The sequence below is a fragment of the Crocuta crocuta genome, unplaced genomic scaffold (genome assembly GCF_008692635.1).
Source record: "Crocuta crocuta isolate KB4526 unplaced genomic scaffold, BGI_CrCroc_1.0 scaffold197, whole genome shotgun sequence".
Taxonomy (NCBI): domain Eukaryota; kingdom Metazoa; phylum Chordata; class Mammalia; order Carnivora; family Hyaenidae; genus Crocuta; species Crocuta crocuta.
The window spans coordinates 8747723-8764249 of record NW_027532002.1 but is presented as its reverse complement, the minus strand read 5'-3'; the positions used below and the strand labels follow the sequence as shown (position 1 = coordinate 8764249).

Below are 16527 nucleotides of genomic sequence, written 5' to 3'. Positions count from 1 at the left end.
CGCTTCATGTGAGCCCTGCTTCTCTCTCTCTCTCTCCCTGCCCCTCTTAGGACTCTCTTTCTCCACCCCCCTCTGCCCCTCATTCCCTTGTGCCCTCTCCCCCCAAAAAAGTACATAAACTAAAAGACCAAATATTGCTACCAAAAATGCATATTTTTCCCCAAAAGTTTCTTAAACAGTGTAAGCTAATCTTTCGACTAAGAAAACTTTATCAAAGTTTCACATTCTGCAAGACATCTCAGGCAACCATGTGTAACAAACTGCATCATTGATAACACAAAGTAAAACAAACCTGACCCTGCTGAGGAAGAATCTTTAAAAAAAATTTTTTAAGTTAATTTATTTTGAGAGAGGTTGAAGAGAGGTAGGGAAGGAGGTGAGGGTGTGGAGGGAGAATCCCAAGCAGGTTTCATGCTGTCAGCGTACAGCCCAATCCAGGGATTGATCTCCCAAACCACGAGATCGTGACCTGAGCTGAAATCAAGAATCAGATGCTTACCCGACTGAGCCACCCAGGTTCCCCCGCTGAGGAAGAATCTTTAAGAAAAAAGTTTACGCAGTTAGTTCACAAATGCAATGCCACAGCTTCCACGAATCAGTCATTCACACAGCCACACATTTACTCAGCTTTTACTCGATGCAAGCTGCAGAACTCAACACAGGGACTCAAAGCAGAATATGTCACGTTCTGTGCCCTCAAACAGCTCATGGACTGGTACAGAAGACAGGCAAACCAGCAAATACAGTGTAACGGGATAAGTCCTGTGGTACAAGAGATACCGTCAAAGAGCTATCTCTGCAAACAGAGGGTAAGTGACTCAGCCTGAGGTGGCTGAGGAAGATACGGAAGATATCTTTCAGAAGATATGACGCAACTAGGAGTAGAGAAGGGCACGTCTGGTGAAGGCAGTGGCATGTGCAAAGGTGTGAGAAATGTGTCATGCTTGAAAAATGGCAAGTGCTTCACAACCTTTGGCACTCAGGGTACCATAAAGAAAGCCAAGGGCAACAACGCTGATGAAGTAACATAGGAGCCAGAGTGTGAAGGGCCGAGAACACCGTGCTGAAGAGTTCGGACTGCATCCGAGGCTAAATGATTTTATGCAGGGAAATGACTGGACTGGATTTGTCTTAGAAAGATCTCTCTTGCGGTGTCGTGAAGAGTGAACTGAAGAACCAAACTGGTGCCCCAGGAACAGGTGGACTCTAGTGAGACAGAGATTAGTGGTGGTGTCTGGCTGGAGGGGGCGGGGTGAGAACCGTCAATGACAGTCAATGGGCACAAGAGATTGGGCGGGGCAGTGATAGAAATGTTCTAAAATTGGATTGTAGTAGTGACTGTACACCACTGTAAACTTACTAAAAGCCATTGAATTGTACATTTAAAATGAGCAAGTTTTACTGCATATAAATTATACCTCAGGAAAGCTGTTAGGAAAAACATTAAAAAAATAAAAAGGAACAACTGCAAAGATACTCAAGTATCCTAGGCAAAGACCAATGAGGGCTTGACGTAGGCAACGGAGGTATAGACCTCACTGCGGAGAGCAGGTGGAGGGGACAGGGGACTCAGGGATGGTTCCTGGGAACCTGGATGGGACAGGGACCCATAGGAGAAGCAGGTCTGCTGGGTGGGAGAACGGGGAGCTCAGGTTTCCAAACACCAAGTCTGAGTACCTGTGGAATACACACGAGTATGGACATTTGGGGCGGGGTAATTCCTGTTGTGGGGGCTGGCCTGTGCACTGTGGGATGTTTAGCAGTGTCCCTGACATGTGCCTGCCCAATCAATGCCAGGAGCACCCCACGGCCCCCATACGACACCCACGAATACGTCCAGACATTGCCATACATCCCCTCAGAGCAAGATCGCCGCAGTTGAGAACCACTTACGCAGGGAGACTGTTAACTCTTGATTTTTTTCCTTAGTTTTTCTTTTGCGTAGAGACACAATTCACACACCATAAAATTCACCATTTCTAAGTGTACGATTCAGTGGTTTTTAATACATTCACAAAGTCATGCAACCATCACTATCTAATTCCAGAGTATTTTCATCACCCTAAGAAAGTAACTCCATATGCAACAGCAGTCACTCCCTCTTTCCCCTCTCCATCAGTCCCTGGAAACCACTCATCTACTTTGGGTCTGGGCATTTGCCTCCGCCTGCCATCCCATGCAGAGTCATACGGTACGTGGCCTTTGTGTCGTGCTTCTTTTACCTGGCATGGTGTTACCTGGCATGGTGTTTTCAGGGTTCATCCATGTCGTAGCCTGTGTCAGGACTTCGTTCCTTTTCGTGGCCACTCTTCCGTGGTCTGGATACGCCACTTAGTTCATGGTCTCATCAGTTAGGGGACAGTTGGACTGTTTCTACTTGTTGGCTCTTGTGAATAATGCTGCTATGAATATTCGTGTACAAGTTTCTGTGCAGACGTAGTGACTTCATTTCTCTTGAGTATGTATCCATACTCGAGTATTGAGTGGGACTGCTGGATCCTGTGGAAACTCTGTGTTTGATTTTTTGAGGAACTGCCGCACTATTTTCCACCACTGTACCGTCCTGGCAGTAATGATGTATAAGGGTTTTCACTTCGCGTACTCGCCGACACTTGTGATGGTCCTTCCCTCAGGTTTCTTTTTGGTTTCCAGTTTCCAAGTAAGCATTTAATATTCAGCTACATTGTTTATGACAGTTGTGCTTATTTTTACATTTATTTATTTGTTTTGAGAGAGAAAGAAAAAGAAAGAGAGGATCCCAGAGAAGCTCTGTGCTGTCAGCACAGAGCCCAACCCAGGGCTCGAACTCACAAACCTTAAGATCATGACCTGAGTCAAAATCACGAATCAGTAGCTTAACTGACTAAGCCACCCAGGTGCCCCTGTTTATAACAACTTTATAGATGAGAAAATTTATAGTCAGAGGAGTGGGGGCTTCAACGTGCTGAGAGGCCAGTACACTCCTTTCTAACACTAATATTATTTTATGCTGAATCTACACAGGGGCACCTGGGTGGCTCAGCTGGTTACGCATCTGATTTTGACTCAGGTCATGATCTCATAGTTCCTGAGTTTGAGCCCCACGTTGGACTCTGTGCTGGCAGCTCACAGCCTGGAGCCTGCTTTAAATTCTATGTCCCCCTCTCTCTCCGCCCCTCTCCCGCTCATGCTCGCCACACCTCTCTCTCTCTCTCTCAAAAATAAACATTTTAAAAAATTAAAAAAAGAAAACCGCATAATTGATTTCAACATGCCTCTGTCCTTCATGCTTGCAGTCTGACATGTGATCTGTTTGTGCTGGTTTTCTTGTTTTTAGAGATCCATCCCCATCTGTCTGCCTCCCTCTCCACTAAAAGATATTACTTGGCCAGGCACCCTGGGTGGGTGGCTCAGTTGGCTGAGCGTCCAACTTTGGCTCAGGTCATGATCTCGTGCTTCATGTTTGAGCCCTATGTTGGGCTCTGTGCTGACAGCTCGGAGCCTGGAGCCTGCTTCAGATTCTGTGTCTCCCTCTCTCTCTGCATGTTTCCTACTTGTACTCTGTCTCTCTCTTTCTCTCTCAATAATAAATAAACATCAATCAATCAATCAAAAGATACCACTTGGCAAGCATCCTTTCTTCCATGCACTATTCCTTCTCCTTTACTGGACCATTCCATCAGCATAACCCCATAGTATCTCCTATCTTATAAAACATAAGTAAAATTTCTGTTGACCCCATATCCCTGGCAGTGTCTATCCCATATTTTTCCTCTCATGGTAAACTTGAGCTGTCTCTGTTCAACACCTCCAATTTCTCTTCCCCTTGCTCATGCTCAATGTCATTTCCAACATGCCCCAGAACACCTATCAGAGTCACCAATGACTTTTATTTTGCCAAGTCCAAATCATTAATTCTCAGCTCTTGCATTTATTATTCAACTTATTAGTAGCTTTTGATATAAATAATCATTCTTCCTCAAGACACAATCTTCATGTGGCTGCCAGGTCACGACTCCCATTGTTTTCTCACCTTACTGTCACTTATCTCATTTGCTGGCTCTGTCTCGTTTTCCCAACCACTGAGAGTAATGCAGGGTGTGGCCTTGGACCTTTGCTTTTCCTCCCCCTGGGTGGCTTCCAGGCCACCTAGGAGTTTTTTTCTCCAGAACTTCCTACTTCTTCCCCAGAGTAAATGGTAACTCCTTTCCTCCACTTGCCCCACCAACCTTGGATTCTTCCCTGACTGCTCCGTTTCTCTGTCACCCAATCCATCAGTTGGTGGATCTGTCTCTTTTATGTTCAGATCTGACCATTTCTTGCCTGAGGAGGCATTATCATTGCCTCCTCATTAACATTCTGGTCCCAGCCCCGATGACTTCTCATCTGGATTATTACAATCCCCTCACAACTGGTCTCCTTGCTTCCACTCTTTGCCCTACACTCTATTCTCCACGCAGCAGCCACAATGATCCCTTTTAAGGTCAGACCACATCAACCCTCTTAAAAAAATCCCGAATGGCTGGCTGTGACAGGATGTTTGCAAAATGACCACCCTAATGCCTTTGTGTCCACGCTCTGATGTCATCCCCTTCTACTCGGACTTTGGGCTGGGCCATGTGACTTACCTCGGCCAAGAGGGCAGTACAACCATGAAGCAAGCAGAACCCAGCAAAGCATTTGCTCATTGGTCTTGTCCTATGTGGCCACTAAGAACCCTTCCGCCACCATATGAAGAAACTCGGGTTAGCCTCCTGGACTCTGTGGAGAAAAGCCCCAACCATTCCAGCTGTCCCAGCTGGGTGAGGCCAAAGTAGACCCTCCATCCCCACAAGAGCTGGCCCAGGAGAGAAGAATAATGTAACTGACCTAGAGAAATCTTGAAAAACAATAAACATTTGTTATTTTAAGTCACTAACTTTTGAGGTGCAATTTATCAGTTAGCTTTCACTCTGGCTAACTGATACACAACCAATCTTGCTTAGAATAAAAGCCAATGTCCTAACGGCCCACATGGCCCAACAAGTTCTGGCCCCCCTCGCCTTGGGACTTCACTTACAGCCTCCTTGCTTTTCCCCATATCCAGCATCACTCTACCTCTGGGCCTTTGTACTTTCTGTCCCGTTTCTAGAATGTTCTTTCCTCAGATATCTGCATGGCTTGTTCCCTCACTTCCTTCTTATCTCTGCTCAAATGCCACATTACCACTGTAACAAAATACCCTGGGAACCTCCCATACATCCCCCTTGTCCTGCCTTTTCCCCTTATTATTAACTGATATACGCATTAAACATTTGTTTTTTTGTCTCTCACATCCCTCCTCCCTTCCCCACTCCTCCCCACGCGAGACACCAGAATCCATAGTCTACAAGGGCAAGACTTTGTCTGTTCTGTTTGTCACGGTAGCCCCAGCACTTACAACAGTGCCTGGAATTTTTTATCACCAGGCAACTGATGGAAGTAGTAATACTTCTGCCAGATTTGGTGTCTAGGTCTATCACCAAGTATATTTCTAGGAGCTGGGGTAAGGAAAGTCTATACCAGGGCATATTCCAGTTCACGCAGGCTGAATTCCTATTGCACCCACAACTGAAAACATTCAAATGAATGCCCATTAATGACTCAGACTGAGCAGCATGAAGCTGGTTTGCCACTGGCCAATTCAGATTCAGTTCCTTTTGACTTTCCCTCCCTTCCTTTTCTGCCCACCCTTTCCCCATCAGTCTGGAACCCCAATTTGTCAGAGCATTTCATTGTTCACCAAATGGCTAGGAAGACACGAAAACTCCAAGAAAGTATTATCAGCATAGAAATTTATTTGAATTCAAAATAATATGGTTATATTTAGAATAGTGTAATAATTATCTAAAGCAAATATCATCATTGGCTCCGAAACGGTTCTAAAGATGTCATTCTTTTAAAGTCAAAAAATATGTAGTAAGAATGTACAAGGAAGCAAAAATATAAAAAACAAGTTGGCTGAGTTTTGGGAGTTGTAACCTGAAGGATACAGTAAGATAATGTAACAGGGTCCAAATGATAAAACATGCAGCAAGGAGTTCGTTAGCTTTACCAACTCCCTGGAGAACAAGTCAGTAACCTCAGCAATGCACCACTTGGTTAACAGGACACACTTCCCGAGGGATGCAGGTAGTAATGCGCTGTGCTTCCCCTTTTCTAACTCCTTTCCCCACACCAATTTCTTTTCTTTGCTTTCAGACAGGTTTCATCCTGTTGAAAAAATATTTGGTTTTATTTGCAAAGTGGAATAAATCATATCCTGATTGAAGTATGCAACGATTTAGTTGAAGATGCTCAAGGATGAAACTTTTGAAGACAGGTCAATCAGCTAGTTGGCAGAGACCATCAGTGGCTTGCAGGGAAAAAAAATGGAGATAACACAGGTTTGCTAAATAGATAAAGAGAATAAGCAGTTAAAAATGGGCAAAAAATCCTAAGGTTTACTGGGACCTAGACAATCAAAAGCAGGCAGGTGACCTTTGATTAAGCCCATTTACTTGTGGAGTGAGCTGTAAGGAGGCTCCAACATGGAGGTTGATTTCCAACAGTGTCCATGGCCAAAGGGCAAACTCAGAAGGTCTCTTCTTCTCGTAGAAACTGGAAGATGGAAGAGAAGTCTTTCTTTGAGTAACCCTTTGCGCACATCATCCTGTAGATCTGATGGGCTTGGCTGCCCAGAAGGATCGGGGTCTTTGTGCTGGTGGCGGAGTCTTGTGCTAGCCCCAGATCCTAAATCAAACAAGGGCAGGAAGGAACACATTGAGACTGGTGGCCAAGGCTCACTTTGCAAATGCAGCTCCTAAAGCTTTGGTTTCAAAGCAGGAGAAATGAAGCCTGAACAAAGAAGATACTTACAAATACTGCGGCAGTACCTTTTACAAGTACTTTCACATAGGGCAAAACTGCTCCGGACAGAAATCTTAATTTCTGAGTGGCCTCCCTACTCCTCCACCCAGACCTGTCTGTTCTATTTTGACTTTGGATGGGTTACTATAGAAATGAGATCACATAGGGAAATGCTTTTTCAAATCTACAGAAGCCTATAAGCCGAAAACAAACCCCATGATGGAATTACTGAATATCCACGCAATCTCTATTCAACAAGTACTTAGCACTGTTCCAAGCGCCAGTGATACAGTCGCCGTTCTTGTGAAGCTCGGGGGAAGACAGACAACAAATACTAAAATCTGAGACAAAGACAAGCACTGTGAAGAAAACTAACGCAGGGGAAGGGGTTGGGAAGTGGTGGACGGCAAGCGTGGAGTGGAAGCAGGAGAGTTCGGACAGATGAAATGTTTAGGGAAAGCTTCTCTGAGGTGAAGACACTTGATTTATGATCTGAATGTCAGGGAGCAGCGAGTTCTTGGGAGAGAGCTAGGGGAATAGAGTCGCAGGCAGATGGAACAGCAAGGTGAAGGCGCTGTGCTGGGACATGGCTTGGATATTCAAGAAACAGCAAGCAGACCAGCAAGGCTGAGTGACAGTGAGCAATGGGGCTGGGGCGGGAAATAGTCTGGGATGGGCACACATAAAACACGGGAGCTTTAATATGTTTAGTGAGGAGTTTGGATTTTATCTGAAGTGCAGTGGGACATCCACCATCATGACAACCCTTTAACATCTCAGCAAGCTGATGCTTCACCCTGAGAGTTTCAAAAAACTTAGGGCTGTTTAAAAATAGACACAGTTAACTTTATAGATCTTTCATATACTATAGCTAATGAACATTCACTACCATTACAATGGATTCTTGTCCAAACCTAAAGTATCTGGGGTTGATGGAAGACTGGGAAGTTTGGATAAGAGAAGCAAATATTGCCCATTTTTCATTATATTTGTGATTTTATAAGAGCTGCAAACTAGTGGCAAAACCAACTTGACCTTCTCACCGTTACCAGTCTCACTGCCCCCACCGATGCAGAAGTCACCGATGCCCCCAACAAGGAAGGGGAAAACAAGAAGCAAGACAAAAATGTTTCTAGTCTCTGAGGAACATCCTTTTTAACGGAGCACTTACTGATATCATCCACTCAAAGGAGAAAATTATTCAAAGAAAAAATAAAGCCAAGTTTAAAAGATGAATGAAATCTCGAGCCTCTTAAATATGTATGATGGTACAGGTGCAAACATTACTTTGTGCTTATTTGTATAATTTTCACATGTAGACAATAGATCTGAAAAATCTGCTGAACCTTAAATTCTTCCATAGTTTCCTAAAAATAAAAAGCAAGTTGAACTGTTACCTCCACAGTTAACAAACATCCAGCTACATTATTGCTTATACCCAGACCAACCTTTCTTGTTGACATCATTTTGTGGCGAATCTGCAGAATATATTTATTTTCAAATGACAGAGAGAATATCTACATAGACTGCATTTAACTTTTAACCTAGTTAACTGGAACACAAACTGGAACAGAAGAACTCAGAGTTAACAATAACATACTGAAGAGAACACAATACTATCGAGAAGAAAGGTCTAGAATTTTTCTAAGGGGCAAGTACATATCCAAATGAAATCTGCCTAAGCCTAAAAACAGAAAGTGAAATAGCTTTGGTGGCTGCTCTCTTAAAGGATGGACATTCTAAAAACAGAAAAGTGCTTAGTCTGAGAGGCTTTTGTATCTTGAAATGTTAGAAAAAGAAAGCATCCCTTGAAGCTCATAATATATAATTTAAAATAAATATTTTTAAATAAATAAAATAAATAGTTTCCACTTCACTAATCGAATAAACTATTTATGAATCCATGAGCTAAGTGGGTAGTTCAGGAAAAAACATACAACAATTGAAGTAAGGTTTCAACAAGTTGACGGAGGATCAAGTTCTGTTTTACATAAGTGGGTATACTGAGGGGGTACCAAGAATCATCGTGATTTTCCACATGTTGTTCCCTAGCGGCCATTACAAACAGACATGTAGGCTGAAGAGTTCAGAAGAATGATCTAGTTTTCATACTGACTGTGTTCTGATTATATACACACAACGTGTTAGAATTTTATGATGTTAAGACCTAGAAATAAATGTACAAGCCTCTACTTCAACAACATCCCCTAGTAGAATAAAATTTAAGACAACTGAACAAAACATCTCTTAGTAAATAAAGCCTTGACCTGTCCAAGCAGAATCACAATGGTATTAACTGTTTTAATCAACGTAGCATTGATGGGAAGTTCTTTATCTCCCACCAATTTCTCTATACAAATCTAATTAGCTATATGGTGTGTCTTTTAACAGCAATCTGAGATGATGAAAGATTTTTTTAAGTTCCTTCCTAAGTATTCTCATTCCAAGCAAAATTAAGGGAGATCTTTATAAGGGAGATCCACTTTATAAGGGAGATCACAACTACATTTCATAGACAGAAGGACAACAGTAGCATCCATATGTTTGACTCCTGCACTGTCTCATGCTATTAGCTGAAAACACAATTGTTTATGATCCAAAAAAATCATTTTATTTATCTTTAAAGTTCATTTATTTAATTTTGAGAGAGAGGGAGAGAAAAAGTACACGTGCGGGATGGGTGGAGAGTGAGGCACGAGAGAGAATCCCAATCCCGCTATCAGTGCAGAGCCTGACATGGGGCTTGAACTCACAAACTGTGAGATCATGACCTGGGCCGAAGTTGGATGCTCCACTGACTGAGCCACCCAGGTGCCCCCCAGGAAGTCATCTTAAAGGAAGGACTTTAACAGTGGCAGATTCTTCCTGGGCAGGGCCACTGCAGATAATGGCTAATGCACAGGTGAACCAGAGAGTGAAGGACAGCTAGCACGGAGTCGCCAGACAAAGTCAGCACTACAAAAAGACCAGGAGGCCAGGAATATTCATCTGATCCTTCTGATCAGACGCCTCCTACTTCTTATTATACTCTACGTGTTAGCCACTTCCTCAGGCTGAGCTATTAGCATTATTATTGGAACCGAATAAGCTAACAGCTCACAACCCACTTCACATAGACACCAAATGGAAAACTGAGCATAAATGCGATTCTTTCATTCTTCTGTGTGCCCTAATAAATCACTTGCAGCTTCGATGAGAACAATACACTTAAGGAGCTACTTCCTGTTTCTAGCAACAGCCATACGGCACAATTACAAAAGCCCGTGTGGAGGATATGCAAACCTAAATACAGGATACAGACTGGCATAAAAATAAGTATTTTCTTACATGAAACATGAGGAGAAATCAAACTGCAAAATAAGAAACGTAGTTTCAAACACTGCTTTATCCAATACATATGTGAAGTGCGCTGGCGATAGGCCAGGTACTGTGCCGGAAGCTGGGATGGAGGGGGGCAAGGACAAACGATGCGGGCAGAGGGAACAGCGCGCGTGGAGGTTTGCACATGGGAGGCGACGACAGGCAGAAATGAGCTCAGTATGGCTGAAGCAAAGAGACGGGCTGGGAAGGCAGAAGCAGGCTGGTAGGACGAGCAAAGGCCAAATCATGGGGGGCTTCGTGAGACAACTTGCAGAGAGGGACTTTAATCTACAAGTAACTGGAAACTGTGAAAGAGACTGAGTAGGGGAAACGGCACCCTCTGGTTCCTGCACCTCTGGAGGCGTGCTCCCTCCACGGTGTGGAAAATGAACCGGAGAGGATTATGAAAGGCAAGGATGCCAGTTAAGGGCTGACTTGGTATGAGGGAGGCTCAGCCAAGGTCCTGGTGGTGGCAGAGAAGGGAACTGCATGAATTCAAGGCACCGTCAAGAAATAGACTGGACAGGGCGCCATGGGGAATGGAGGAAAGTAAACTGAGTATGATGCCCGGGTGTATGTTTTTATTACTTTGGTAATCAGGGAAAAGTCAACTATGGGGGCAGGGTGGGATGGGAAATAGCTGAAAGTCTGTTCCTGTCAACAGTATTTCTAAAGTTGAGATCACAAACAGGAGGAGGCCAACTATTTGCTTTTCAAATGACTTGACACATAAATACGTACATATTTTTAAAGCAGGAAGGTGTATTTAGAAATCTAGTATCATGAGAAAGATAGTCTCCCCTTCCATGACAGGTGTATCCAATGTCAACATATTATCAGAAAATTCTTACTGCTTCCATTCTAAGGACTTGGTAAATTAATGAAAATTTCTCACGAAGAACAAAATTTTGCCCATCTTCACAGTACAAACAAACCCAAGCACAAAATAAAACTCCCAGCCTATTCTCATCTGAAAGGGCAGGAATATAAATGAACATAAATGAACAAGATAAGGATTTTTATCTGAGCGAAGTTTTAACTAATTTCCAGTGAGTAAGTGAAACGCTGTTTTAGTAATCTTGCTGTCTAGGATGGACATATGCTCTGTTAAAGGGGAATGGGTGGTTAGACCATTAAACATCTGTGCCCCTCCGTCTCGGGGACAGAGACATACCTTAGCCATGAGTGTTGTTCCAAATCCACCCTGATAGTTATTAGCCGACGGAACTCCATCCATCACCCCAGGAACAGGATTGTAAGTGTCACTTGACCAACACCGTCCTGAGCTCATGTTTAGGATTTTAGCCAATAGTTTTGGGTCAAGCCCTAACCTGTCAAAGGTCAAAGAAAAACAGTGTTAAATGTCAAAATGTACAAGTCACGCGTGATTTATTTACATATGAGGACGCTCTATCTTCTTTCTCCATTTATTATATGTCTTCAAAAATCAAAGCAGACTGATGACAGCAAAGAACCCAATCTTAAATTATAGAGTATTAAAAGCTCCTGATTAAGCACTTCTGAGCCAGGATGTTCTGCACTGGGAGAAAACCCTCTGTACTATATCCCACTTTTAAGAAATAACACATAATTGCGTAGTTGTTGGCTTATCACACGCATGGGTTTTCTCGTCTTTTGGATATTACTGCACTTATGTGTCACATAAGAACCTTAAACCAATATGATAATCTGAATTCTACATCCTTTACTCACAAATGATAGATTTCAGAAAGAAATATTGACAGATAAACTATGCATCATGGGAGTCCGTGTGGTTGCATTTATATGTATGTTTATTCTTCTAGCTTTTATGAGAATGAATACAAGAGATGAGCCATGAGCAAAAAAAATGAGCTTAAGAGAAGTTATCATTATAAAAGAAGACATTTCTTGCTGCAAAACTTTTCCTTATTTATTAAATCTTCATTAGACGATCTTGCTTATGAAGCAAGTCTGCACAGAGTTGTGACATATGCTATCTATTCAGAGACATGCATTATAGTTCTGGGTCAACTACTGATAAGGTTACTGATCCTGATAAAACAAAGCTTGCCCAAGCGGAAACATCATTTGTTCTATCACCGAGCTGATGGCATCAACGGCTGTTCACTGTGGACCCAGAAAAAAAATAGAACCAAAATGCTATTTTACTTTGATTCTGAGAATCTAAATGCAGTCTGGGAAGCATAGGTTTGCTAAGTATCACTGAATCAAGTTCAAATATAGCTTCCTACCCAGCGATTTATTGGTTTCTTTCACACAAAGAGACATTATAAAACAATTGTCATAAAAGCTTTCTGCTTTTCCTTAGAACCTCTTTTCCAGGAAGAAAAAAAAATGGAAAAGAGACACATATTAATGTGAAACAAACTGTGCATTGTGGCTTAAGTTCTTGTTTTCTCTGTGTGTTTGAAACGTGTGTCTGTTTATTCCCCAATGTGAGTGTCACGGCCAGTAAACATTTTTCCAATGCTGGAGTAGGGGGCTAAAGCTGACAGCCAGGATATGTATGGACATAGCACAGAGTATAGCTGTTATGTAATCAGGTTTTCAAGAAGTAGCTGCGGTGCAAGGAATATATACAGCATGCCACATATGTGAATTCATACGGTGGACCATGTTACAATGGGGAGTTTTCTTAAGGATTATAACAGATGGAGAAGATTCACTATAATCGGATGTCACACATTCCGTTCAATGGGAGACTGCCAGAAAGAAACCCAACAGTTTCATTCATTCCTTTATACAAATTCCAAGTTTGTTACAGGTGCAGTTTGTTATTGATGCTTTCTTCCCACTTTGGAATACAAAGAGGCTATCAGTACGCTGTTAAAGCAGATGACTTGGGAAAGAGAAAGCCAATGTGCATACTGTGAAAAAGTAAAAATCATGTATTAACAATTAATCTGCTATAACTGCAAATGTATTCTCTAAGCACAAATGTTCAAGAATCTCTATGTCTAATGTGTTCCATGAGTAGGGAATATTTTTAAGATCCCTCGATATCGTTCTTCCCTTCCATCTGAAGTATAATCCAAGGGCTTCTGAATTTAGATTTTCTTTTAAAATGGTTCATCCCATTGAAAGTAGCAGAGCTACTGTTCTCTTTATAACCTACCTGGTTATACTCAAGAGAACCTCACAACAGCCTTTACTGCTAACGCGATTCATACTCTAGGTACAGTACTCACCAGAATGGGGAGCAAAGCTTCTTATCCTTTGTAAAAACCCTGCATTTCATTTTTCTTGAGTGTTCAAGGAAAAATGCAGGCACTGATTTATGGAACCCTGTTTGGCGAACGTGTTACTATTTAGAAGCATCCTGAGGGGCACGCAAAAAAGCCTGGTGGCAGTTGTTACTACGTGCTGGCTTTTCAAATCTGATGCTTCCCCGCTGTGCTGGCTCCCCTTTGGGAGACGGCCCGCCGGTCCCTCTCCGCTTTCCCTCCCCCGACTCCCCACCCTACAGCAAAGTGTATCGTTAAAAAGAGCAAGTTAGAAGTGTTTTGCATTTCATCTTTCTGAGCGTTCTTTCGCTGGCACGTATATAACTGACAGTTAAAATTAGACATAATATTAAAATCAGTTACTGAAGTCCTCTGTCTTCCACTGTGCCTAAGGCTTGTAATGGTCTGAAACCAGCTAGAATACACAGTAATTGTCATTCAGAGAGTCTATCCTAGAACGTCATGCTTCACTGGAGAAGACTGAGTTTCCATTTGAAATCAACAAATTAATCCAAGACAGGTATCTGAAAGGGCAAGTTTAATAGGAAGCAGCTACTGGGCTCTCAACCATGATAAAATGTTATTGCTGTTTCCCTGTAAATTGGCTGGGAACATATGATACTTTCTGCATAAGAGCCCCATTGCTGTTCAGGAGATATACAGCTCAAGCCATCAAAAGGATGACAGTCTGTCAGTCCCCATAATAACTTGCCACTGGATGTGGTTCGAGAGTGTGCGCGTGCATGCATGTGGCTTTACAATTGCTGGAATGTTCTCTGATATAAACAGAGAAAGAATTCACTGCTCTGACCGCATATATAATGCAACTCAAATAAACGTCACTGTGTCAAATCTACTCACCTTTAAAACACAAGAATTTCAAATGAACTTTTGAGAGAAGTAAAAATGATTGCATACACTATAAAAAAAAAAAACTAAAGAGAATCCAAATGTTTGCCTTCACGGTAACCAAGGCCTTTAAAGGGCCAAAAAACTTTGTTTACTTTATATTCTATAGAAATATCTATACTGTCTGGTTTTATGTTAGAACAAAGCAAATTAGGTCACTAAACTGAGATGTCTGTATCACAGGAAGGGATGTGGAAATGAAACACCTAAGACTATGTCAGTTTTTTATTTTTTTATTTTTGAGAGAGAGAGAGAGAATACGTGAGCAGGGGAGGGGCAGAGAGAGGGAGAGAAAGAATCCCAAGCAGGCCCCACACTGCCAGCGTAGAGCCCGACATGGGGCTTGAACTCATGAACTGTTCGTGAGCCTAGATCAAGAGTTGGATGCTTAACTGAATGAGCCACCCAGGCACCTTAAGACTAAGTCGGTTTTAATAGATCATTCACTTATTCATCAATGTTTAACAGATGTGCCAGGTGCAGGTGCTATGCCTAGAGCCAAGGAGACATAGTAAGGAAGCTAAGAAGGGGCTGTGCCTGCCATCTAGGAACAAGCCAGTTAACACACGCATACACACACAGAGGTAACTTTTACCTGAGGCAGGAGAAGCGCCTCCCTCCCCGCCTCCCCCCTTTATCCATTTGACAAATCTTCACTGAGTGTCTACTATGTGCTAGGTATGTTCTTAAGACACAGCAATGAGCAGACAAAGTCAATCCCCTTCATGGAGCTTGCATTCTAGCCAGGGAGACAGGCAAAAGGCAAATGCATAAATACACATGTCAGCTGGTGAGAAGTGTTATGAAGAAACCACGGTTAAAGTTACGATTCAATTCAAATACTAACCATCACCACCATCAATCACATCGATAACTACCACGTTGAACATGTACAATGTGCCAGGAACCATTTTAAAAGATTTACGCAGATGAACTCATTTCATCTTCACAACTCTGTGTACAGATACTATTATTTTTGTCATATTATAGACGAGAAAAGCTGAAGTCTATGGCAGAGCTATGATGCAAGCACTGACAGACACCCACACTCCCACCGCCCTCAGTCTCACTGGGTCATGTGGGTAGTGAATCTAACAGTCCAGAAGCCAGTACGATAGTGTTTTATCAGTCTAGTAAGAAATTTGGTTGGGGCACCTGGGTAAGCACCTGGCTCTTGATTTTGGCTGGAGTCATGATCTCATGGTTTGTGGGTTCAACCCTGTCTGTATTGGGCTCTGGACTGACAGCTAGGAGCCTGCGTGGAATACTCTCTCTTCTCTCTGTCCCTCTCCCTGACTCACGCACGTGTGCTCTCTCTTTCTCTCCAAATAAAAAAATAAACCTAAGAAAAAAAAAGAAATGTGGTCAAATTTTTAGTATAAACCTTGTGCCACTTGTTATCTATGATATCTGTATCAGGGGATACAACTAAGAGGCTTCAAGTCATCACCTAAATGAAAACGCACCACCGTCTAAGGGCAGTAGCCAAGAAACTAAAAAGACACTTGTGGGACAGTTCTCATCTTGAACAGCCTGCCAGAAGTTCAACTGTCCGAAGTTTCTTTTAAGGTGGGAAGAAGATAATATGGTTGTCGCTAGGGGCCTAGGTCCTGACTGGTAATGCAAATGACCTGTTATACCACCAATACTGAAAAAGAAGCAAAAAAAAAGACAGCTCCCAGTGGAGCAAAATTTTATAAAAACAAAACAACAAAGCTTCCATTATCAACATGGTTTCTTTGCGACACACGGCAGCGAAACCGTCTCTGATGCAAGCAGGACACCTTCAGTGCCAGTAAAACTAGGTTCTAACTCCTGATTAGAACCCAATTAGAAGGTAGAACAGCCTAATTTAAAAAAGAATTTCAAAAATAAGTTGTATATCTGTATTTTTTTATGCTTTACTTTTTTTAAGTAGCATTTAACACTTCCCTTATATCCATAAAGACTCACTGTAAAAGATCATAGGGTCAATAGGAGTTTAAGACTGTATGACTTTATTCTTCTAGTTTTTTAAAAATGGGAAACAGTGTTCTAGAAAAAACACTGACTTATGAGAATGAAATTAATCAGAAATGATCACTTCATAGGAGTAGGTGACTCAATTTGTAAATGTTGACATTAATGCTCTAAAAAAAATTCACTTCGGAGTGAACAGAATATAAATGTGGCTGAGCCACTTTGA

The 16527-nt window shown here is 42.3% G+C and overlaps 1 protein-coding gene across 1 annotated transcript in view; it reads right to left on the bottom strand.

Moving 5' to 3' along the window:
• Window positions 1-5775: 5775 nt before the first annotated feature.
• HIBADH (3-hydroxyisobutyrate dehydrogenase) overlaps window positions 5776-16527 on the bottom strand; it is a 105367-nt gene continuing 94615 nt past the window's right edge. The window contains exons 7-8 of the mRNA XM_077775394.1: window positions 11381-11537; window positions 5776-6729 (exon numbers count right to left, since the gene is read on the bottom strand). Coding sequence (XP_077631520.1) covers window positions 6571-6729; window positions 11381-11537 — 316 coding nt within the window. The 3' untranslated portion in view covers window positions 5776-6570. The remainder of the gene's footprint in view (window positions 6730-11380; window positions 11538-16527) is intronic.